Source organism: Rhinoderma darwinii, chromosome 4 (assembly GCF_050947455.1).
Source record: "Rhinoderma darwinii isolate aRhiDar2 chromosome 4, aRhiDar2.hap1, whole genome shotgun sequence".
NCBI lineage: Eukaryota > Metazoa > Chordata > Amphibia > Anura > Rhinodermatidae > Rhinoderma > Rhinoderma darwinii.
In genome coordinates this window covers 378,527,262-378,553,680 of record NC_134690.1, presented here as the reverse complement: position 1 = coordinate 378,553,680, position 26,419 = coordinate 378,527,262, and the positions used below count along the sequence as shown (strand labels likewise).

Here is a 26,419-nt window from a genome sequence, read left to right as displayed (position 1 = left end):
ATGGGGGGGGGGGGCCTTTAATAGGAATGTCCCCCTTTAAGGGGTTGTCTCATGAAGATGACACCCCCTGCCCCAATATTTTAGTGATTAGTGGGGGCCCCCATTTGGGACCCCCTTCTATGAGCCAGAATGCAGAGCTACATTGGGGCATCCGCTGCATGGAAAATGTATGGCCAGACGTGGCTTCTTCCAGCTGTAAAAGCTGGACCTGCGACGATCTGCTGGTTTCTATACAAAGAGGGGGTTGTGTTCTTGAAATATCCCCTTTAACTCAGAATTCCCCCACAAGGTAAGTAAAAAGGGAATATCGAGTGTAACACGCAACAAATGTTGATATTGGTAACATCTGGGTCCTGTGGACTGCTGTGATTAGAGCAGTGAATAGTTTTTTAAATTTGCATTTCCTACTGAGAGAATGATTTCCACCACTGCTTCCCTACCACAGCTTTAGGCCGAATGCGCACTTTTCGTATTACGTTTTAGCGTAATACAGTACCAGCAAAGTCTGAGAATCCAGGTCTACGCTGCAGTATTTTTCAGGACGTAAATTGACCCGTGGTGCGTATTTTAGAAAACCGCAGTTTCCTGGTGTTTTTTAAATCCTATAGTGAAACCTATGGAAAAAAATGTCTGAAAAGAAACAAAAACCACCATACCTGGAGCATGCTGCGTATAGGAAATAAAAATGTCACTGACCACAAAATTGCCACAAATCAAAACGCAGTTGTGTATATTTGATTTTTTTACTATAGACGTTAATGTCACATCTGGCCGCACTTAAAACTGCATGGAAAAACTTCTTCACGAAAAATGGTGTAAACAGGGCATTGATCAACCGATGAATGAGCCAACGCTCGTTTGTAGGCTGATCGTATCGTTTATGCGGCATGAAATATTATCGTTGTCGGCAGCACATCTCTCTGTGTAAACGGAGATGCGCTGCCGACATGGAAATATGTATGGTGTCGAGTGATCGAATTAACGTTTGCTCGTCCCCATTCGTTGCTCCTTGTGAATGTCGGACCGTGTAAGAGGACCCGTACTTTCATCTGATGACCGACAAGGAGATGACTCATGACTGGGATCCCGTTCCCCTCTTAAAAATGACAAGATCTAGAGAATACTGCACTAAATACACCTGATGTAGCCAGTGATTGGTCTGTTATAAATACACTATGCACCCTAGTCACTTTGTGTAGCCTATTTTTTTAATTTGTTTGTTTTGTCTTTTTTGCCTATTTTAAGGCTAGATTCACGTAAGCTTGTTCGGTCCATGATATATGGACCATATGTCGGCAGGATTTCCCGTACCGAACACACTTCAGGGAGCCGAGCTCCTAGCGTCCGTTATCAATGACGCCAGGAGTCCCTGCCTTGTGCAGGAAAACTGTCCTGTACTGTAGTCCTTTTTTCAGAGATATCACGGACCGAACACGCTTGTGTGAATCCGGCCTAATAGAAATACAATGAACTAAAAGAAAATGCAGTGATCCAATGCATAGTTTTTTTAATGGATGTTAAAAGGCTGGATATGTGTGCAGGCAAAGTAGTGCATTAATATGTCATAATCTACAGGTATCACTATTCTCTCTGGAATTAAATTTTAAAGCCGGAGAAAAAAAAATTCCAATATGTATCTAAATTTAGAAATGTGATGCATGTCAACAACAGTGAGTTGCTTGTACACGAGCCCTCCACATATCACAGGTTACAGTCATAAGTCATGTATTAGAATCATGTACGACCTCTAACAAATGAGTTAATTGAGGAGGGTCCCTCACTCAGAACTGTAAAGTCCCTTTTACACTGGGCTATTATCGGGCGGACAAGCGTTCATATAATGCTCGTTCCCGATAATTGCCCTGTGTAAACGCAGCAGCGATCAGCAGATTAACGAGCAAATGCTCGATCATCTGCTGATTGTATAGTTTTAAAACTGAAATATTATCGTTATCGGCAGCACATCTCCCTGTGTAAAGGGAGACGCGCTGCCGACATAACGTATCGGGAGGAGCGATCAGAGTAACGACAGCTCGTCCCCATACATAGCTCTGTGTGACAGGAGCAAACGAGCGCCGATCAACTATGTCTCGTTGATCGGCGCTTGCTGCACCGACCAAATATCGTCAGGCGTTAAAGGCCCTTTTAAGCTCTGTTAACACATCGTGATCAATCACATGACCATGAACAGAATTTTCTCCACTGGTAGTAAACCATGAATGTTACTACTGAATAACAACAAGCAGAGATCTTGAAAACCGTGAGCAATTAATACAGAAAGTATATTAGAAAATTTGTATAACTTTTAATTCTACAAAAAATAACATCCACTTGCTGAAACCACTTTAATAACTAAGAATAATTTCCAGTGAGTGCTACTTATTTGATGGTAGCCCATATCTTCAGTAGGGAGGGGTAATACAATACTAAATAATTGCCAAACTAAGCTATAGTGGCCTCATGTTCTTACATTGATCTGTAGACTCTGGACTAGTCAAATTCTGCAGTTATTTGTAGCAGCAAATCAACCTCAAAACTAATTTTTTTACGTGCTTAAAAGACCATGGATGAGTTTACTGGCCAGTGCTCCATTTGGTCAGATAGTCAAAACACAAAATGGTAGCGGGTAATCCTGATCCAAGGATTTTTAGAATATTGTAGAAGAAATCTCACAGCATTCCGATGTAGCAAAAAGACGTGGTTTATTCAGTCAACACACAGCTGATAGATGGATAAATAGATAGTCACACACACTGTCACTGTGCGGGGTGTGGACCCACTGGGCCGTACCGCGTAGCGGGATAGCAGCTGGCCCAACAGGTATATTCAATGTCTATAGTTATGGAAAGGACACCTGAGGCAATGTAGACCGTAGCGGTGGTTTCAGGCTAAGATGAGGCTCCGGCAGTAGACAGACACCCGGTGGAGTGTGACACAATAGATGCAGCGGAGAGTACAGGCAGCAGGAACGGGAAACACTGGGAACTGGGAAAAACTTAGGAGACCATTTGCAAAGACAAACTAGGGTAACGCAACAATGCTCAGGCAATGATTGGGAGGGCATAGCCCCTTTTATAGTCCAGAGGCATTCTGGGCTAAAATTGCAGCTATTCTGCATGTTTGTGTACTGGCTCTTTAAGACCGAGCACACATGGGTGCGCGCACCCTGCGGGAGCCAGTCTCAGAACGCGGAAGTGAGTGCCGACGTCTCCCAGGAGAGAGAAGTCCATGGCCGCGGCCGTCGGAGTAAGTCATGACGACGGTCCGCGGCCACAGACATATATATATATATAAGTAGAAATCTTGCAGCACTCCAAATGTAAAAAAATTGTGGTTTTATTCAGCCAACAAACAGCGACGTTTCTGTCCAACAATAGGACCTTTATCATGCTTGATAAAGGTCCTATTGTTGGACAGAAACGTCTCTGTTTGTTGGCTGAATAAAACCACAATTTTTTTTTCACATTTGGAGTGCTGCAAGATATCTACTTTTGTATATTGCTCTGTCCTTGGATCGGGACGACTTGCTTGGCACCTATACATCTATACTTAGCGAGTGCTGCTGCTTTCTGTTGTGTGTTATATATATATATATATATATATATATATGTGTGTGTGTATATATATAAATATTAGTTATATAGTACATATTTTGGCTTTCTAATAACTCCACTTGAGAACTCATACTCGCAATGTTGTATTGATACTCCTAAAGTAAATAACTAGCTGGTAACCAAATGAACAAATGTAAAATATCGACAGATGTCTTCTAGACACTAGCAGTTTGTTTTCACACTAAACTTCTAAAACAGCTGCTGGGACACAAGTTTATATGTACGCAGTCGTTAAAGGGGTTCTGAACTTTTAAATATTGATGGCACACACAGTCAGTGTGTTTTGTGTGGGAGGATCGGACAATATCTGGTGCAGCAACGGTCTCATGATCTGTGGCGTGTTCTACTTTGTAAGCCATCAATCTAGAACAGTACAGACCCCTTTTATAGACGTAAATCGTATTTTAGCTTACTGAAGAGGAGCAAATTAGATCCCACCAAGGGCCAATTTGAAATTTTTAGTGGCGAAGAAGATCTTTTCCAGCAATAGAGAAAAAAATAACACAAAATGGTACATTAGGGCCTGTTAACAGATTTCTAGTCTGATTGATTACTTGGACCCTGGGATTGAATAAGTCCTGTGCTAGCAATGTTTTTCATTAAAGAGAACTGGTCAGCTCTCCTGTATGGCGCAGTAAAGAGGACCTGTGAGCTCTCCTGTATGGCGCAGTAAAGAGGACCTGTGAGCTCTCCTGTATGGCGCAGTAAAGAGGACCTGTGAGCTCTCCTGTATGGCGCAGTAAAGAGGACCTGTGAGCTCTCCGGGATGGCGCAGTAAAGAGGACCTGTGAGCTCTCCGGGATGGCGCAGTAAAGAAGACCTGTGAGCTCTCCGGGATGACGCAGTAAAGAGAACCAGTGAGCTCTCCTGTATGGCGCAGTAAAGAGGATCTGTGAACTCTCCTGTATGGCGCAATAAAGAGGACCTATGAGCTCTCCTGTATGGCGCAGTAAAGAGGACCAGTGAGCTCTCCGGTATGGCATAGTAAAGAGGACCAGTGAGCTCTCCTGTGTGGCGCAGTAAAGAGGACCTGTGAGCTCTCCTGTACAGTGCCACATGATTCCTCAAGTTCAAGCCTGATAAAGGGCATATGCCATATACGTTGCTACAAGTCCCACAGTGGTGTTCTATCCGACGTGGATCAATAAACCTTATATGATTTAGTTGCACCTACAGATTGGAGTGCTAAACCATTTCTTTTCGTTGGAGCATTTCTTGGTGGTAGGAAGGCTAAGAATTAGGGCTTGGCACCCAAAAAAGCTTTAAAAGCATCACTAATGAGAGTGCTGCCTGAGCAATCTTTTCAGGAGAGCCGACGGGTCCCATTTTTTTTTTTTTTGTGTATGAAATATGGTCATTACAAAATAAATACTCCTTTTATATAGTTCAGTAGAATTTAACATATAGATTGCACATAGATAAAGGCTAATAGTGTTATTTTTAATGTAAAAGTTAAGTACATAAAACCAGATCTGTTTTCCCTTCTGTCATGCTTTGATAAAAAAAACGGCAGCTGCACTTTGGTGTGGCCTAAAGCTTTTACCACGGAGCAGCCCGAGCAGTGAAAGACACTAATGCCTCAGTTGTCCTGGATACTGACATCATGCTGCATTGTAATCAAATCTCAGCTTTTTGTTGGGTGTTTGGGGATTCAGATCTGACCTCCAATCTTAGCAGCTGCTCTAGAACGATGGACAATGCCCTGCTGTGGGGGAAATGTACACAAAAGGGTCTGAAGCTTCATTGCACAATATCATTATTTCCTCAATATAACATCTTAAAGGGGTTTTCTAGGATTTTAGAAAAGGCAAAAAAAAATTACTAGAAATGCTTATCCTGCATAATATTACAAGTAAAATGTGAATGGGGGTCTCTGGGGCCATTGATGGTGGAGGTGAAGAGCATGGACTGAGTTATGGGGTTGTTATGCTTGTAGGCGTTCATGCAGTATCCTTATGTATGAGAACTATGGAACCAAATAATTTTCTTTGGCTTTTTTAGGGCTAGTTCAAAAGTAGTATTTTAGCGCTGTTTTTTATTTGAAAACCGCATCTGAAACCGCAAAAAAAAACGCTTGAAATTGCTTCCCATTGATTTCAATGGGAGGTGGAGGCTGTTTTTCCTGCGAGCGGGAAAAAGAAGTGACATGCCCTTTAGGCATTTCTGTCTCTACCCTCCCATTGACATCAATGGAAGGCAAAGAAAACTGTTTTCGCAAAGTTTTTTGCCTGCGACGCTCAATGGCCGCAGACGAAAAACGCTGCAAAAAACATGGCGAAGAGTGCAGGCAGGTCAAAATCTTGAGGCAGGTTTTTCCGCCTTCAAAAAAACTGAACAGGGCCTTTAGACTTGCATTGTGCTTTTTGGTTAAAGTAGAGATATTGGTAAGATGCCCCAACAAAGTTTAATGAGAGGATCGCTACCTAACTAGAGACTTATCTTCCCTATGAGCACTCTCAACCATTTAGCAGAGCCGCACGGGTCTTGACCCCATTATGATGGTGTAGTTACTAAACTACTGATTAGATGGTCATTTTCCCTACTCCATTCTCCCTCACACGCATCAGCTCCTATTGAACGGAGTAGAATCCGCATACAGATGCTGGTGGGTGACCGAGTGACCAGAAGATTTCACTCTGTACAAAATGGTTCTCAGTGGGTGCAACTGCCTGCTGCTTTAACAATTATAATACTGTGCAGCATATGAAGTACATGAAAGGTATTATTAAAGCAGAAATGCCAACTAATATTCTACATGACGACCTTGGTATAGTAAAGCTTGGCCATACATGCTAGATAAGTTTTGGACAATTTTTGTGAGGTCTACCACTATCTAATGTTTATAGGGGCATCATGACTGTCCCTTAATTCTGTTGGCTTAAACAAGGATTGGGCGTGTTGGATTTTACCCGACCCAATTCTTTATCACTGGAAATAACTGACACAAGAATGCATGTTTTATGGGGCAGTCTATCTTAAAGGGGTTTTCCCATAATCAATATTTATCACCTATCCATTAAATAAGTGATAAATGATTGGTGGGGGTCTGACCGCTGGCACCCCCACCGATCACTAGAACAGGCTTACCTTGCCGTTCCTGGTAGTCCCATTGAATGGAGCGATAGTGCACATGCTTGGCCACCACTCCATTAATTTCTCTGGGACTTCAGAAGATAGCAGGGCTGCAGCATCATAGAAAGGAATTCAGCGGTGGCTGAGCATGCGCACTACTGCTCCATTCCTTTGGGGTTCCCAAAAACGGCATGGTAAGCCCTTGCTCGTCTGATCGGTGGGGGGTCCCAGTGGTCTGACCCCCACCGATCAAATACTGATCACCTATTTAATGGATAGGTGACAAATAATGATTATGGGGAAAACCCCTGATAAGGATGGCCAGTAGAAGATCAGCCTGATTTTTAATTTGTCCTTTCATAAAACTTCTTAGAGACATACCAGATGTTTGGATTGGTGGAGGTCCAGGTGCTTCAACGTGTGGTACAAGCTGTTACGCTTTGTGCGACTGTTCTGTTAAACAGGAGTGTTGGTAGACTAAGGTTACGTGGGGCACTGTCAAAGGTGGAGGACTTTTGAATGTGGCTATTGCAGGTGCTGGACGATCTGGGGCAGTGACAAAATATTTGGTGGACAAGCACTTGGTGCTGGTGTTGAACTTTTTTCCAATGTCCGTTGGTGAAACATTGAGCTTTTAAAGTAGAAAGTTTAGTCTGTCCATGGTTCTCCGAGGAGATACAGAGAAGTGCGGAGCACAGCACTGAGCAGTCCCCCTCTGTTATAGCAAGGGGTGAGGATTTCTGTACCCGGACGACTGCCAATCAAAACTTCTGAAATACACAGGTGCTATGAGATGACGTTGGTCCTGTAGCTTTTAGTGGAAGATTTTTGGTTTTATTCCTTTTTTACATGTTTGGTTTCCTTCTTTATACTATATCCTGCCATTCCATTTCCTCGCTTATGTGTCACAAGTTGCTGGGGGTTGTCGGTCAATTTAGTAAGAAGAAATTGTTTAGGGTGTTAACCCTGTATTATACTCCTATTTGACTTTCGCCTTGTTTAGTAAATGTTACCTCTTGGCTGGTGCTGGGTTGTAGCAGTGATACATATGTAATAGTTGGTGTCTTTTTTTTTTCATGGTAACAAAAAGGCGAGTAGCGTTTCATATGCATTTATTCGTGTCATCATTTTAGACATAGTGGAGATTGTTTTTGTGAGTCTAGGGTATTGTGTCCATTTCACATTTCCCAACTGTCTGTCGGGCAGGTCAGCGCAGTGACCATATGGCTGTGCATTTTTGTTCATGGGGGGATAAATGCAAATGTTCTTTGAGACAGCGTCTGGTGGCAAATGTCTGACTCCCTCCTTGTTTTTGTTTTTTACACGAATGTGAGGGGTGGCATTTATTTCTGTCACTGTTTCCATGGAATCCACAGATTGGAGCAGCAGCAATCATTCAAAACAGACTTGTGTATATGTATATATACAGTGACAAAGCTTCTACAGATTGACATCAGCGGGAAATTGATATAATATCTTTATGACAAAAAAAACAGGATATTCTTATTGCGCTTTACAAAAAGAATTATACATTTATGTTGTAGTTTAAGAACCATTACATAGGATTTCCACCCAAAATATTAAAATGGCAAAAGTTAGAGCAACAGCTAAAGTTTGGGATGACGTACATAGATAGATATTTAAAGGTTCACGGGCTGTGGAAAAATATCTAAATCCTTTATTTTATCCATAGGAGAAAGTCTTATACGTTAAAAAGAGGCAGAACGCCAAAAAATGAAAATAAATCTAGTGGGTTTATTCCATGCGCTACGTTTCGGTTCCTAATCTGGAACCTTTCTCAAGCTTGGAGTGCTGCCTCTTCATTTTTATGGGATTTCATTAACAAGGGTAGGAACCTAGAAGGCCTGCACCCACTGCTGTCGCTGTGCTGTTTTATTCTTTTTCTCATAATAATATATATATATATATATATATATATATATAAAATTATTTTTTTTCTTTTTTACATCTGAAATAAACAATGGAGCAAGTTTGCAAACAGTATTAAAAATATCCTACCATTTAAGGTATACAGCTCCTATGCAGACCCATGTGCCTCCATGGTTGGTCAGATCCTGCAGTCATGTTTTACTCCTCTCTGTCCCAGTTTTGCTAACCTACAGACAGTAGAAGAGAGTAACACGACTGCATGATCAGTCTTTCTACACATGGAGACACATAGGAGCTGTATACACAAGATAGTAGTAGAATTATAATCAAGACTATTTGCAAAGTTGCTTTTATTTATTTATTTTTAAAGCTTTTGAAAAATTGTTGCAAAAGAGTTCATGTCCTTAGAATTTGCCAAAAATGTCATAGAAAAATTTCAATGATTCTAGAATTTTACTTTGATCATCACAGAATAATATAATGGGCAGTGCCACAATATGAATGATTTCCAGTTGTTTAGATCATGGGATATATCTGTGTGTATGCCCCTTTACCAACAAATATTGCGATCGCAAACATATCAGTACACTTGCGGGATCAGGGGAGAATATTTACGTCGTTGTGAACGGCTAACACTCCAATGGAAGCCAAATGGGTAAAAATAGTAAGAAAAAAAAGAATAAAAAATACACAATGGCCCAGCTTGAAAAGCTACATTGAGTGATTTAAAGGTATTTAAACCGTATCTTGTGAGAAATTTTAAGATGCATATATATTCATGTTTCTTTCTTTTTTCTTTTCTCTTCTGCAGAGAGATCAGGTTGAATGGGTCCGGTTACAGGAATGACTCCAGATAAGAACGTAGAAACCCCTGGGGGAGAGAAAGTTGCAGGATTAAGTCCGCTTGACACGATGGGTAGTCTACCGGAAGAGGTTGGAGCAGATCGACCAAAGGCCTCTGCAGTGGACTGTGGTTCTGCGGACGAAGAACTTACAAACTTAAACTGGCTTCATGAGAGTACAAATTTACTGAACAACTTCAGCCTCGGAAGTGAGGGGCAGGCAGCAAATAATCCACTATATGACATTGAAGGTGACAGTTCACCAACCGGTTGTCGAAACCCAGAGAAATCTGCCTCCTCAAAACCTCCATATTCGTTCAGCCTCTTAATTTATATGGCTATTGAACACTCTCCCAACAAATGTCTGCCAGTGAAAGAAATATACAGCTGGATCCTTGACAGGTTTCCGTACTTTGCTACTGCCCCAACTGGCTGGAAGAACTCCGTCAGACACAACCTGTCATTAAATAAATGCTTTCGGAAAGTTGAACGCAGCCATGGGAAAGTAAGTGTACAATTCACACTACAAAAGTAATACCAGATGCACTAAAGTAATGCCAAATTTAAAACGCCAAGCCTGATAGATTGTACATAAACCTGCAATTATATGAATGTATTTTGGTATTGATCTAAACCAGTGGTGCCCAATATTATACCATAAGGGAACTCCTGAAACTATCAGGAAACCCATATTCCCATACTCCTCTTAAAGGAGCTTGGCAGGTAAAGTCTCCTATAGTATATATTCTGGCCAAGATTTGTTGGCTGCTTTGCCTGCCCCTGTACCAAGCATCACTGAGCAGATTTTATACTTGAAATATATCCAATTTTCTAATATACCATTTGTATTAATTCGTCACGGTTTTCAAGGTCTCTGCTTGTTGTTATGTAACATTCATTGTTTATTCCCGGTGGATGCAATGCTGCCCTGGTCATGTGATGTACACACAGGTGCACGGCTCGTTACATGGTCATGTGATGTACACACAGGTGCACGGCTCGTTACATGGTCATGTGATGTACACACAGGTGCACGGCTCGTTACATGGTCATGTGATGTACACACAGGTGCACGGCTCGTTACATGGTCATGTGATGTACACACAGGTGCACGGCTCGTTACATGGTCATGTGATGTACACACAGGTGCACGGCTCGTTACATGGTCATGTGATGTACACACAGGTGCATGGCTCGTTAGATGACACAGCTCTGATACATATACTCTAACTGTAACGAGCTGTGCACCTGTGTGTCAATCACATGACCGTGGACAAACTTGTATCCACTGGTAGAAAACCAGGAATGTTACTACTGAAGAGATCTTGAAAACCGGGAGGAATTATTACAGAAAGTAGATTGGAAAATTGTCTAACTTTTAATAATACAAAACAATAACATTAATTTGCTTAAACCGGAAAATCCCTTTTTAAATCCTTTTACCTCCCTGCTGTAAAAGCGACCGGTCTTGCTTCTGCTGTCTTTTGGGGGAACCCATGACCAGGTAGGTTCCAGAGGATCTGGTTGAGAAACACCGATCTACACAATTGGCAAACGTTTAAGGTTGCGTTTCATAAATGGTCTTCACCTTAATGTTATAAGAGTTGCTCTCTGTAGCCATGGTAGAATCCTGATGATAATCCATAGGACAGGTGGGCATTTGAAATGCCAGTCGGGAAACATAATCATAACGGCTCCTCTGAGCAGTAAACTCACAGAATACAGTCTACCATAACCATTGATATTTCCAAAAAGTGCCTGAGCGTGTGGATTTCATGCTGCAGCTTTTAAAGGGGTTTTCTTAGATTAGGAAAAAGGTGCGGTTTCTGTTTTTCGTTTGGTCTCTTTTTTTTTTGTTTTTGTTTTTTTATTTGTTTTTCTCAGGAACAGTGCCACTCTTGCTTGCTGGTGGTTTATTGTATTGCAGCTCATCCCCATTGAAATGAATGAGGCTGAGCTGCTGTGCTAGACACAGCCCATGGATAAGAGTGCCGCTTTTTTGGGGGGAAAAGAATAGCTCCGGTCATACTGGCAAAAATACATTTTTAATTGTTCAAATGTGTGTCATCGAAAAGAAAAATCAGGCTTGTCACTATAAAGGTAAGGGTATATTTGGAAGTGTTCCCCACCAGCTGCACGTAACCAGTCACTGTACACTTGCACGTCTTGCTGTGGTCTCGGATAACCGTCTGGTTTGGGTTGTCATGGTAGCACTTCCTTCTCCTGGCGCTATTCTTCAGCTCTTCGTAATGCGAGACCATACTCTGTCCTTGCTAAACTTAAAGCTGTGTTCTTTTATCACAGATTAAAAAGATGAACACCCTCTGATGTCCCAAATACCTTAAACTTGTATGCGCATTATAACGCAGGGTTACGTTGAAGAATATATTGGAGAAATGCATCAAGAGCAATTTTACTGGAATCGCTCCCAATAATTATATGCAATACTGCAGGTCGTCTTCTTTTCCAACCATAGCTCCAGGAGATTGCAGGCTAGATTTATTTTATTTTTTTTCAAAATTTAAAATACTTCCATTTTTTTAAATGATTAGCTCAGACAATCTCTCTCAATAGCAAATTATTAGGACAACGGCCTGATTGCTAATGTGTAATGCCAACCAAAGGAAAAACGTTTTTTTGCGATAAACTTCACGATTAAGTTTACCTCCAGCCGTTCATGTAAACTTGTCTTCTGTCTGCTCCAGCTTTCAGTTTCAGGAAGTAACGGTCTGACAAATACCATTGTTAGCCATGTTCGCTTTTAACAAGCTGCTTTTTCTGTCATCTGGTCACCCAGTGGGCTCTATCCCCCTCTCCTCTCAGGTCTGCCTGGCAATCATATACATTAAGGGAACCCCCATTTATCCATCTTACTGTGCATGTATATGATTGAGTAAAACCTGATCTGATATCCATGACCAAATGTTGAATAAAGATGTCAGACTGAGACCCTGTTCACATCACCTTTTTGCCCTACATTTAGTATGTACATTAGGAAAGATCCTGACGTACATGATAAACTTGTCCATAAGGTTCCAATAGCCCGATGGAGGCTAAAAGTGTCCTTTTGGCCTATACCGCACATTCGCTGTGTTTTTTGTTTTTTGTTTTTGTCATTACAGGCATCTGTTTAATAGCATATATCACATATATCTTCTACACGAACAGTGGCATCTGTCACCCATAGGCTACAATGGTATTGGTTTAATGGTTACATCATGAAAAGATCGTTACCCCTTCCTGACATTCGCCGTACATGTACTGCAGTAGTTGGAAGGGAAAGTACGGAGCAACTCAAGGGCTTAGCTGTGTATTAAAGTGGACACCCTGCACTAACCACGGGGCTCAGAAATAACTCTGATCCCGACTGTTTAACCACATAGATGCCGTGGGTCCCTCTGTCACTCCACCCCCCCCCCCCCACCATTATCTCAGGATGCTGATGGTTGTCATAGCATACTGGGTGCCTAATTAAGTTTTAAAGGGAGTTTGTCACCAGAAGTTTGCCTATCAAACCAGCAAAAGAGTAATCTAGTGTAGCCTCACCTAAATCTAACGCTTTTTGCCTCCTGTGCAGCAAAAATCACTTTATTCAATATATGCAAATTTAGCTTTTTGGAGCATCGAGGGTGTCACCGTTGCTCCAAACCGCTCTGACTTTATCCCCAGGCCATCTGTCCGTCCCTCCCTCCCTTCTTGCTTTGATTTAACAGGGGCCAGGCAGTGTAAAAGCAGTGTTCACACCTGACCATGTTCTACTGAGCGCGACCGCGTCTCTTCTTCTGAATTGGCGCGTGCGCAGTACATCCCTGAAGTTTTATCAGCTGTATTGCGCAAGCGCCGATTACCTCACACTATACATGGGTGCGTTTGCAACTTTCTAAATAGTTTTTCTATTAAAAATCATGAACATTTTTGAGATACAGCTACTTTGTATCCTGTGTACAGAGCAGCTTTATCTTGCGCTGAGACCGTTATACGTCAGGTCCGCTGCACTGATTGGTTCAGTGGCAGCGGGTCATGCATGTCCATGACACACAGGATCCACATGTTATTGATCATATCTAAGTTATGAACTTAGATGTGATCGGTAACCGCTCGATCCTGCTTGTCAGAGATGTAGCCTATGGTGACTGATGCCACTGTTAAACGTTAGACGTAGGCTGTGACAAATGCTTAAGTCAAGAGTTTTTCCTGGCGCATATGTCAAACATAGGCCCCATTTACAACACGTTTTTCTGGCCTGATCCTTGCCTTCAACTTCATTTACAGGCCATAAAGCTAAAATCTGTTTTGTGGTTTTGTTTCTTTTTTTCTTCAGTTTTTGTCCAATTAGAAAAAAACAAGGAATTCAGTTAAGTGTAGTTCCATGGTGAACTCCTTAAGGGAGGAAGTAGCTGACTAGGCCATGTTCACATCTGTGTTGATCTTGACAGAAAAAATATTGCTCCATGCAGTGGAGTCTTACCTGTCCAAACAACGGGCACCTTGACATAACTCGATTGACCTATAATGAGGTCCATCAGGGGGCTGCTTCTGTCCGTCATGCGAAAGATCCGCCACTATCCATAAATGTAGCCTTGCCTAATCCTTCTTTTTTTTTTTTTTTTTTAAATTATCTTTTCCTTGAGATTGAAACTGATATTGTTAAATCTTTTGTGTTTAAAGAAAAAAAAAAAGTTAACTGTGCTTTAAAGCGAATTCGGCTCGAGGACAGTCCTATTTATTAGAACCTCCTATATAAGAAACCATTTAGCGGGTGCCAAGTAATTGTTGAGGCGTACCCTAAACACCTGCTTAAAATGCAGTCTAATTTATAGTGTCAGCCCTCCCAGTGCTGCATCCATGGCTTTTTTTTTTTTTTTTTTGTTTTTTTTTTTTAGGCACAAACATGGATGTCAAAATCTGATCAACAGCAAAATGTAATCTACTCTTATGAATTCAGTCGCAAGTTAAAGGAGTCTGTCCCAGTGACAGATTACCTCTAAATTCACATTTCTACCATATAACACAATTGTACTTTGTCTAGTGAAAAGCTTAATTATTTCTATGTTTGCTGTAATCTCTTTACGTTGTAATTTCCACTTTGTTGTTTTTTCAAATATTTGCTGTCTAAAAAGCGAAATTGTGTCAAAGCTTTGTGTGATCTAACAGCGTTCAATGGCAAACATCTGGAGTTTAATTCGTCTGTGGAAAGTGGGTGTCATTGTACCCCTTTCTTTATTCTGTCATTTGGTAGTCTAGTCAGTACTGCTGTTTTTCGTTATTTTTTTTCTAAGCTAAAGAAACAGGAGTGGATCCTAAACACGATGTGTGTAAAGGAAGGACTTCTCTTTTGGATCCAATCCCGAGTGGAACAGCATAAACTCTATATATATATATATATATATATATATATATATATATATATATATATATATATATATATATATTTTTTTTTGTTTTCAATATTTTTTTTTTTTAAGGTGTAATAATTTTGTAACCAAAAAAAAATAAAATCTATATTATGTATATATATATTATAGATTTATTTTTATTTTTTTTGTTACTAAATTATTGCACCTTTAAATAAAATTGTAGCTTTGTGTTCGTGCTGCAGCTTTCATGTATCCACCTTGCATATCCCTTAGATCTAATTTGTATTCGGATTAGTTTGCGGTTTTTTTTAAATTTTAGGCACATGGGAGCCGCTATCAGCCGAGCCGTCAGTCCAGCTCACTGATAGTTTCGGCTTATAGCGGCGTTCTGCAGCTTTTATGTAAAGTAGATACATAGAAATTGCAGCGCTGAAACAAAGCAACATTGTTAATGTATATTTGGAAAGCGATTTGTAATTAACATATACATACATTACCATCCAAAAACATGTCTCCAAAGGTTTCCGTAACCCTTTTCCATGGTCATGACATTGGAGATGAGAAGAACGTCAAGTTCAATGTTCTCCTGGTCAAAACAGGACTTTAAAATGGATCTGTCATCAGAAAATTCTGCCCTATGTAACAGCAGCATAGTACGGGGACGAAATATTGTGCCGTTTCGCTAATAGGAGCAATCAGGGGAAAATAACACCCGGTACATATATGGTACACGATACATAGGGCAGCCTAGTGTCACAGATCCGCTTTAAATGGATCGATGTTCCGTCGAGTATTTAACGTATATACCGAAACGTGTTCTAACTAGGTTTAGGAAGCATAGCTTTGTCTTCTCCATCAAACAGAAACAATAACTTAATATAAAAAGTGCAACTCTGATTCATATTCTCTAATGAACCCGCCTGAGGTTAGAGGTCTGAAGATTGTTGTCTGCTTTTGCCAAAGGTCTTTTGGTATCTTTTTAGAGTTCTCAGCTTGTGGTACATGATCTCCAGGGGATTCTCTCTGTGTTTTAAAGGGGGTACTCGCTGTTTTTTTTAATTACATTTATACTTAAAATGGACATCTCCTATATATATTTTTTTCATTTTTTTTTTTTTCTAGGTAAATGGAAAAGGCTCCTTATGGTGTGTTGACCCGGAGTATAAACCCAATCTTGTACAAGCTCTGAAGAAGCAGCCGTTTTCTGCAGCACTTGCTTCGTACACCCCTCCTGACTCCCCTACGAGGTAAGCTAACTTGGAGACTTGTCATAAGTGACATACTTGGTGTCTCTGGTTAGATATCTTCGAAGTAGTATTTATTAAAGCCGAGAAGTTCAACTTTTTAACCTGCCAGGGAAATCCAATATACTGCCATGCCTTCTGTACACCAGTAATGATGCATTAAAGGGGTTGTCCACAATCGGTATGAAAAGTGCCCCAGACAAGAAGCACACCTGTGTATATCTATCTAAAAGTCCATATAAATCCATAGGCATTATTGTGGATTTGGTTCGCCTTTTGCCGTAAAACACCCTCTACTTTTCTGGGAAGGATTTTGGAGCGGGTCTGTGGGAATTTTTGTCCATCCAGAAGAACATTTGTGAGGTCAGACACTGTTGTTGGGGGAGGGGGCCTGGCTTGCAATCTCCGTTCTAGTTCATCCCAAAGGTCTTGGATGGGGTTGAGGTCAGGGCTCTATGCCGTCAGTCAAGTTCACCGCGTTGCTGAGGCTGCTAAACGCTTTCTCTTTGAAATAATACCACTCACAGCTGATGGTGGAATATCTAGGAGGGAAAAATTTAACAAACTGACTTTACAACCATGGCGTCCTATTACAGGACCGCGCTGGAATTTAATGAGCTCTTTACAAAGATTTGTGAAAGAATGGGTCGTTGTAAAGTAGACTTCATGGCAAGGTGTGGATTTTATACACCTGTGGCAATGGGACTGAATGAGACACCTGAATTCAATGATTAAGAGTTGTCCCAATACTTTTGACCGTATAGTGTAAAGGAGGGGAATTACATCAATGCAGGCCCCCCCCCACCCCCCTAATTCTTGGAGATGCAAAACACCAAGGTGTGTGTGTGGTCCTCTCTCTATAATACGTTAATATATTTTTCTTTCTTTCAGGGCATCACCTCTTTGTTTATCGTCTGCATTGAAACAGACTCAAGGGCACTCTGTGAAAGGTATGTTGATTTTTACAGGATTTATTCCGGGTGATCCGCTGACTGTTGCATGTTTTGGCTTCTGAGACCTCGTAGAACAACTGATATTGTTGGCGGGATTTGCGTTTGGCAGTACAGGAGATTTATTATTACATGCATTGAAATGAATGGTGAACCATGTAATACATGGATGGACCAAGCTTGCCAAAGCAAGAGCTGTTCTTTGAGCTGAGAGGCGCTCCACTCTGGCCATATACCCAGTTAGTGGTTAGACGATCCCTTTATTGGCCCTTAAACTTCAGCTAGAATTTAGCAAAAGGCGGTGTGACAACTCCTAGCTACATTGCTATCCGCGAACTTCCCTAACCTTGTGCACATTACTTGTAACTGTGTATTACAGGACACATTCATATGCTTCTCCATTATATTTGAGGTGAAGCCAGTATGTTTTTGTATTGCCCCTAAATTTTAGACCATTATGTTTTTGTACTGGTACTTTTAATAATCATATTTACTCATTTGTCTTCATATTTTTGTTATCTTCATGTTTCTTCAGTATTAAAGGGATTGGGACTACAAAAACCTCCCATAAGGTGATAGTAATATTCAAGGCAACACAAAATCGTGGATACGGATGTGTTCACATTATCGTTAGGGTTTACATTATCTTCCATTAGTTTTCAATATCTGCGAATCCTGACTGACCCCATCGACTGCAGACAGCGCATCTCTTGCGGTCAATAATAAAGTTAACAGGACTTTCTAAATATTGCTCACAGACATTCCCTAAGGCCCTATTCACACGACAGGGTTTCCCGGCTGCACGGCCAGAGTGGGAACAATAGGCCCCAAATGGGTCTATTCACACGACCGTTGTTTTATTTATTTTTTTGACGGCCCGGGAAACCCGGCCATCGAAAAATGGGACATGCCCTATTTTCGGCCGTTCTCCCGGCCGCCCGGTTCCCATAGAAGTCTATGGGGCCAGGTATTACATGGCCATCACTGGAATGTGTCCCAAGTGACGGCAGTGTCTTCCGTCGCTCGCTCTCTCTCCTTCTCCACACAGTGCGAAGTGCATGTGAGGAGGAGGGTGGTATTTTTTTGCTCCCTGTAGGAACGGAATCCCCGATCCCCGGCCACAGCTTTGGCAACGCTGTGGCCGGGGATTCCGCTTCAGGAGAAGTCCCTGACTTCACTGTCCATATATGGACACAGCGACGTCAGGCACTTCTGAAGCGGAATCCCTGACCCTGTGGCCGGTGTTTCCGCTCCAGGAGAAGTTCCTGACACTGTCCATATATGGACATTGAAGTCAGTGACTTCTCCTGGAACGGGGGGCTGGGGGTGCTATGTAAAAGGTTCCTGTGTAGAACTACCTGCAGGGCGTCTGTGTGGCATTACCTGCAGGGCGTCTGTGTGGCATTACCTGCAGGGCGTCTGTGTGGCACTACCTGCAGGGGGTCTGTGTGGCATTACCTAGAGGGGAGCTGTGTGTGGCAGTATCTACAGAGGCAAGTGTGTGGCAAAAAATTTACAAATTAAATCCATCCGATTTTAAAACGGACAGGGAAAAAAACGGATGCAAAATGGGTCAAAATCGGCCGTTCAAAACCGCAACACGGCCCGGAACGGCCGTTTTAATCGGCCGACACTCGGACCCTGTCAAGTGAATAGAGCCTTAAATAGACTCTGTCACCACATTAGAAGTGGCCTATATTGTACATGATGTGATCGGCGCTGTAATGTAGATTACAGCAGTGTGTTATGACCTATTTTAGCTTTATGCTAATGAGTTTCTCAATGGACAACTGGACGTGTTTTTTACTTTTTGACCAAGTGGGCGTTGTGGAGAGAAGTGTATGTCGCTGACCAATCAGTGACCAATCGGCGTCATACACTTCTCCCTATTCATTTACTCTGCAGATATTGATATAGCTATATCACTATGTGCAGCTACATACACACACTATAACGTTACTGCAGTGTCCTGACAATGAATATACATTACCTCCAGCCAGGACATGATGTGTATTCAGAATCCTGACCACTTCTGTAGCGTCTCTGATTTACAGCAGAGCACATCGAGATATCGCTGTGAATGACCGCTTACAGTGTAATCTCGTGAGACTACGCCTGCTGTGCTGTAAATCAGAGACGTGCAGAGAAGTGGTCAGGATTCTGAATACACCTAACGTCCCGGCTGGAGGTAATGTATATTCATTGTCAGGACACTGCAGTAATGTTTGTGTATGTGGCTGCACATAGCGATATAGCTATAGTAAATGAATGGGGAGAAGTGTATGACGCTGATTGGTCACTGATTAGTCAGCGTCATACACTCCTCTGTACAATGCCCACTTGGTCAATAGTAAAACACGCACAGTTGTCCATTGAGAAACTCCTTAGCATAAAGCTAAAATAGGTCATAACTCCGTCAAAAATGATTGTTTTTCTAAATAAAAAACGCTGCTGTAATCTACTGTACATTACAGCGCCGATCACATTATGTAGAACATAGGCCACTTATAATGTAGTGACAGAGCCTCTTTAAATAGGAGTGCTGCCGCTGAGACAACCCTTCAACGCAAGTGTGAACTGAGCCTACGAGTATGCTATTGATATTAGTATGCTTACCTAGTTAGATAGGTCTTGATGTGAGGAGAACTGGAAATCTGAATCTGACAATCCCACTTTATACAACTCCTTGAGCTCCTGTCAAGTGGCCCCATGATTAAGACTTCACAAAGAAGCACGCCTTCTATGCTAATTGACCGTTCTCCTCTGCTGATTGGCTGAGCGGTGCAATGTTGACCCATCCACAGTATCTTAATAGTGAGGTCCTTCACATGCTCAATCAGCATAGACGGTTCACTAAAGTCTGCGTATGAGCTTATATATGGCGCAACTCCGCTCCAAACCATGAGCCCTCTTGACCGGTCAAATGAGACTGCTCGTATGACATTCTCCCGGATGCCTGGGACTGCCATGCATAGTCTCTTATGTTGATAATTTGGCTAAGGCTGCTCAATGATGGGGCATGCTGTATTTTAGACTCTTTGGGTAACAAGTTATCTTTATTTTGTATGTAGACCATGCCGTAATCTCACTGTAAATTCGAGATTCTTTATTTTACTATCCCTAATTTTGTGTTGCCTGGAATCGGGATAAGGAATGCGCACCACATATTTCACGTTATAAATGGGATCATAGAGAAAAGGACTTTCTGACCTCCAGAGCTTTTCTTCGTGTCTTGCAGATTCTGATATTGACGCTGCCACTGCAATGATGCTCTTAAACAGCTCTATCAAGCAGGAAGCTTTGGATTGTAAGAATAGCTTTTTTATTTTTATTTATTTTTCTTTTCTTTTTCATTCATAAAATTTCATGTTATTTTATCTGTATTATTTAATGGGACCTTGTCACTAACGGGACTTTCTAAATAAGAACATCCTTCACACGTGGGTGTTATTTGCACCCACTAATATTAACACTTGGAATTCCATATGCCATGAACATATCTTGCATACACACCACCTTCCCATCCTTTCCACCAACACACTTAGATATTTAGGTTGGAAATGGTGACCATAAATTCTATGCTTTATGTTAATAACCCTTCCTTCTCTTCATGTGTGTCACTTGTTAGGTGTTCCACCCAGGTTAGTCCCTGTTCACACGTTTATGGCTACCTTTTAACTTCTACACTGGAACAGTTGCTGACGTATACATTAAATGTAGGCTTGGACGGAGGTCTAACAGTGTCACTTATAGGCTAGGTTTAACGGAGGTCTGTGATATATGCTTTACAGTGGCATCCATCATCCAAAGGCTCCCCTCCCTATCAAAACACTGATGCCGTGCAGTATAAATTTATTTACGGGATGCCGGTGTATGGCATAACCTAGTCTACGAAGCTATTCTATACTTTTATTATTTGCGGTATACCGGGCTGACTGAGGACAGAAGAACACTCTTTTGGTTTCTGTCAGGCTTATGTTACCCAATGGACATGATTAGCATGTATGTAGGGAACGTTCCTGGTGTGCACTTTAAAATTAGGAAAAATTTGATATAATGGCCTTTCAACTGGTTAATTTCAATGTCATTTTTTGCCCCTGTTTTTATTTAGACCAGAAACCTCAGCCTCTCAAGGTGGCGTTACCTAAGAAACGCAATTATACCAGCGCATTCAAGCATTGTACTTCTCTGAGTCTTCATGAAAACGATTCTACTGTCATCAACATCGATCCCAAGGAGGATCACAACTACAGTGCGAGCGGCACCGACTCTCAGCGATGTGAATCCCGATCCAGTGTGTCTTCCTTGTCGTCTGTAGATGAGGTCTACGAGTTCATCCCAAAGAACAGTCGGGCCGGAAGTGACGGCAGCGAAGGGTTTCACAGTGAGGATGAGACTGATATTGACTATGAAGAAGATGCACTTGGTGATAGTGGTTATGCTTCCCAACCCTGCGTGAATTCCTCGGGCAAAGATTTGCAAAGCAAGAAGCTCCGAAAAGAAGCATGCCAAGATATTGACGACGAGTTGAAAGAAGCGGCCGGCTCTCTGCTCCATTTGGCCGGGATTCGCACTTGTCTGGATTCCCTTTTGAAAACTGCAAAAGCCCAGTCACAAAAGCATAGAAAATAGTGATTCTGCCAGTCTCGTTTTTTCTTTTGCTTTACCTGGTTTCACCTTTTTTTTGTTTTCCTTCTGCCTTGATCCACTTAGTGTGGCAATATTCTTCAGCTTTTATTTGTTCTTTAGGAGATCAAAGCCATAAAAGACGTGAGGCTTTTTTTTCCCCCCGCTTGTTTTTGATTTTTGCAAGCTTTTATTTTTATTAAGCTATTTTATTTTTTTCCTTTTTCCCCAAAATTACTGCCTTAGATTATTATTTTTTTTTTATACCATACCAGAAACGCATGACATGCAAACTCCCTGCAACAACAAAAATAAGCTATTTAATTTTTTTGGGGGAAAAATAAATTTAGTGACTGCAAGGATTCCTCGAATTGCAAAAACTTCACCAAAAGGCTGCTGGCGCAACATGGACTGCTGTACGTGCTTTTATTTTGGCCACTGTGCAACGAAGTGATAAAACATTGCAGTATTAGTGACACTTTATTGCCAACTATTTATATGTAGAGTCGGTTAAAACTGGTGCATAATGCACATGAGTAATATATTGCCCCTTTCTTGTGCTTTACATGTGGGTTTGAGACAAGGAGTCTTCAACTTTTGTGACCCAATTAGAACGTTCTCTGCTAATATTAAAATGGTCCCTTGAAACTTTAAAGTTATACTACCATACCCATCCTCCTGCATCCCATACGTTTTGTTTCCTAAACAGGGTTAAAGCCTAACTCCACTAAATACACATACGTTCATTAGCATCACTGACCTTTGCAGAATCTTTATCTCTTCTTGCAGCCTCCCCTTAGTGTCCTCTACAGGCAGCTGTACTTCAGGTTACCCTGGCAACCATTTGACTTCCTGATTGGGTGACCACCATTTCATTACATCTACGTGTGCAGAAGTGGTCACATGAAGTTTGGTCTTCTAGAACAATGCATTGCAAGCTTAAAGCACAAGAAGATGGCAGAAGAAATTGTGCAGCTTCAAGAGGAAAACAAGCAAGCAAAGGGGTAAAAGGTACAGGAGCAGGAAATCTTCTAAGCCGTATGTTAGTAAAATCACTTTGTAGAGAAGTGGAGATGGGCTTTAATCCGGCCGCCTTGTGATACTGGTCATTGTATATGTAACAGAGATCCACCTCCTTGCATGAATCTTAAGATACACATCGTATAATCGAGTACACAATAATGCGTGCTATGTAGATACTGGTGAACTATTGCTTTGCAGCATTAACCATAAATCCAACATTTGTGAACAGTTGAAGCCTTTGATATACGTTTATGTACTTGGTTTCTAATAATCATCTGTAGTGGCTTTATTTTTGTAAGTTCTGTATATATGGGTAGAATCAAGCTGATTCCACAATCCTAGTGTTTTGTTGATCAGGTAATATTGCTAGTTTTCATCGTTCACTATTCTATGGAAGCACCGAAAATGCTCAGAATCTGCAATGTGTTCCTGGAGAAGTTGGAGGAATCGGTTAATTGACACTTTTGAATTTTATATGTGATGGCAGTAGTACCATCTCCGTCCTTATAAGTCATGGGCATCTGATTTTTGATCCCACAAGATTGTATGGATAGGTGTGCGTGCGTGCGTGCGCATACTGTGGCTGACTTTAAAGGAAACCTATCACCAGGACCAGGTCCCTTTTTATCTTACAGATGCCCAGAAATTATGACCACTAAACAGTCTTCCGAAGTGCCAATTAGGATTATGTAGAAATAATTCTGCACACATTCAGCAGAAACTAGAGGGGTGACACTTACACACTTGGAGTCATGACTCCTCAAAGGAAGAACCCAGTTTGTAAGGAGCTAGGCACAGGGTACACTTTTTCTGACCCCTGGTTGGCACTTCAGGAGCCAATTAAGGAATCCTTTTATGCCCACTAGCTCGACTCTCATAGCTCATCATTCGTAACCGGGTTTACCTTGATAAAATGTACAATAGCTTCACAATACCACTGGGAAAATCTCACATCCCATCATTGCATCATCTCCAACATAACCCCTCCACTGTGTAATTTGGTTGTAATTGTGAGTGACCCACTAAAATATTGTAAAAGATGCTTCCAAATGAACTATTGTAGGATTTTTTTCTCAGATTTTAGCTGTGGCCTATTCCCCAAACCTCTCAGCATTTAGTCCTCCTTTTTTTTTTTTTTGGGGGGAATTATTTGCATGCATGATGCCATGTTGGTGTTTAACGTGATACTTTACAATAAACTGTGTTCTAGCTTAAGCAGCATATAGAATAACATTATGTATATTCATCACCGTGATAATCATCATATTAGTGGCTGCCGTTTATAAACTATCTGTTTTGGGTGCTTCCTTAAATCCATGTATACATGTAAATATTAAGTGAGACTATGTTCTTTGCATTCAGTCTGTATGTTATTTTTTCACCACTGCCCATTACATGTAAAAAGCAGATCAACTATTTATGATTTCAGTTTTATGACTCAAATACTTGTTGTGCTCTTACAGGGGTTTTCCATAATCTGCATTTATCACATATCCACAGGATAGGTGATGTCTAATCGCTCAGAACCCCACCGAGAACGGGGGTCCCAAGGTGCTGTATGTGAGTACTACGCACGCCCCGCCACTGCCCCATTCACTTTCTAAAATATCTACCTTTTAACACCAGGCCATTTTTAGGTCTAAAAATTCTGTGCCAATAAATTTCTTAATATATCTTTATAGCAGACAAAGCTGATTTATTTATTTATTTCTGATACAGAGCTCCAGTTCTCAAGTGTATACACAGTTACATAATAAAATTATGTCTGCCTGCAGCCACCACTAGAGGGAGCTCAGGAGATTACTGCATACTGTGTTTAGTTCAATGTATAACCGTATTCAGTAAGCTCCTATGCTCCCTCTAGTGCTGGCTGTAGTCAACCAGCATTTTTTTTAAATAATTTTAGATTAATTCAAGCAATTTGGAACTATTTATGAGAAACACAGCGCCAACCTCTATAGATGTTCATTAAGAAATGTACGAACACATCTTTTAGACCTATTCCGATTGAAGGTGGACATTCTTTGTGTGCAGGTAAAAACATTACGTGTAAACCTTGCTTACAGAGTACATGAATTACACCGTGTGTGCCCTACGTCAGACATATAATTCTTTCTTATTTTTTTTGATAAGGAAAAGGTTTCCACAAAAAAAAAAAAAAAAAGTCCTAAACTGAACCTATCAAAAAATGTATGGATACAATTTTGCCATATGTCTGCACAATAGATGCAGATGTGACCTAATTGGTATACAGACTTATGTCTAACATGGGGCAAGAAATTGATGTAAACAAGGCTTAAAGAGGCTCTGTCACCAGATTTTGCAGCCCCTATCTCCTATTGCAGCAGATCGGCGCTGCAATGGAGATTACAGTAACGTTTTTATTTTTTAAAAACGAGCATTTTTGGCCAAGATATGACCATTTTTATATTTATGCAAATGAGGCTTGCAAAAGTACAACTGGGCGTGTATTATGTGCGTACATCGGGGCGTTTTTAATTCTTTTTACTAGCTGGGCGTTGGGAATGGGAGCGTATGATGCTGACGAATCCGCATCATCCACTTCTGTTCGTTAACACCCAGCTTCTGGCAGTGCAGACACACAGCGTGTTCTCGAGAGATCACGCTGTGACGTCACTCACTTCCTGCCCCAGGTCCTGCATCCTGTGTCGGCACCAGAGGCTACAGTTGATTCTGCAGCAGCATCAGCGTTTGCAGGTAAGTCGATGTAGCTACTTACCTGCAAACGCTGATGCTGCTTCAGAATCAACTGTAGCCTCTGGTGCCGATGTGGCCGACACGATGCAGGACCTGGGGCAGGAAGTGAGTGAAGACACAGCGTGATCTCTCGAGAACACGCTCTGTGTCTGCACTGCCAGAAGCTGGGCGTTCTGAAGTGGATGATACTTCTCGTCAGAACGCCCAGCTAGTAAAAGAAGTAAACACGCCCAGATGTAACACACATAATACACGCCCAGTTGTACTTTAGAAAGCCTCATTTACATAAATATAAAAATGGCCATAACTTGGCCAAAAATGCTCGTTTTTAAAAAAACAACAACGTTACTCTTATCTACATTGCAGCGCCGATCTGCTGCAATAGCAGATAGGGGTTGCAAAATCTGGTGACAGAGCCTCTTTAATGCCGTTCTATTCCCATATTGGGGGTCTTCTGTACAATCATCATTTACATGCTGAAATCATTGCAATAAAGAAACATTTCAAACACACTGATAGTCGTCCGCACCCCTGCGGCGACCAAAAAATAAAAATGTGGCAAAATAATTTTTTAAATATCATACGTCCCTGTCATAGGCTTAGCTTTACATTTTGTGTTTGCTGGCATAACGTCAAATCAAAGGATTTTTCTACCCCCAGCTCCCCCCATATGGGTGTCCTTGTTTAGGACATGCAATATCACTTTTTAGGTATTATACTGTAGGCTCCTGATACATTAATCCTAAAATCTTTCTTGGTGAAAAGGTTTTTTTTTTTTTTTTTTTTATAAATTGCTAATTTTTAATGGCTATTTAATGGTTTTTCATCACTTCTTCCCCGCCTGTGGGTGAGAGAACATACAGGTTGAGATATTTGAAAAGATTGGAACAGTATTTACGTGGGGGAATTTGTTCTTGTGCATTGCCCCACATATCATTTGTCACCTGTGCGGTAGTACATATACACGTGATAATGGCGGTGATGCTAAGAACTTAAATTGGCCATACATCAGTGGTTTTCCTGCATTTTCTGAATGACTTGTCGTTCATGGTTGGTCTGTGACTGGTGTCGTTTTGGATGACA

General features: G+C 41.3%; 1 protein-coding gene across 4 annotated transcripts in view; it reads left to right on the top strand.

Moving 5' to 3' along the window:
* Positions 1 to 24,995, top strand: part of FOXN2 (forkhead box N2) — a 42,788-nt gene extending 17,793 nt beyond the window's left edge. For 2 of the 4 annotated variants that reach the window (XM_075863196.1, XM_075863195.1), the window contains exons 2-6: positions 9,388 to 9,923; positions 15,898 to 16,022; positions 16,911 to 16,969; positions 20,208 to 20,276; positions 21,081 to 24,995. In XM_075863196.1, the coding sequence (XP_075719311.1) occupies positions 9,402 to 9,923; positions 15,898 to 16,022; positions 16,911 to 16,969; positions 20,208 to 20,276; positions 21,081 to 21,601 (1,296 nt within the window). In that variant the 5' untranslated portion in view covers positions 9,388 to 9,401 and the 3' untranslated portion in view covers positions 21,602 to 24,995. Of the gene's footprint in view, positions 1 to 5,296; positions 5,345 to 9,387; positions 9,924 to 15,897; positions 16,023 to 16,910; positions 16,970 to 20,207; positions 20,277 to 21,080 lie in introns of those variants that run through there. The other 2 variants (XM_075863197.1, XM_075863198.1) reach the window with 2 other exon arrangements.
* The last annotated feature ends 1,424 nt before the right edge of the window (positions 24,996 to 26,419 follow it).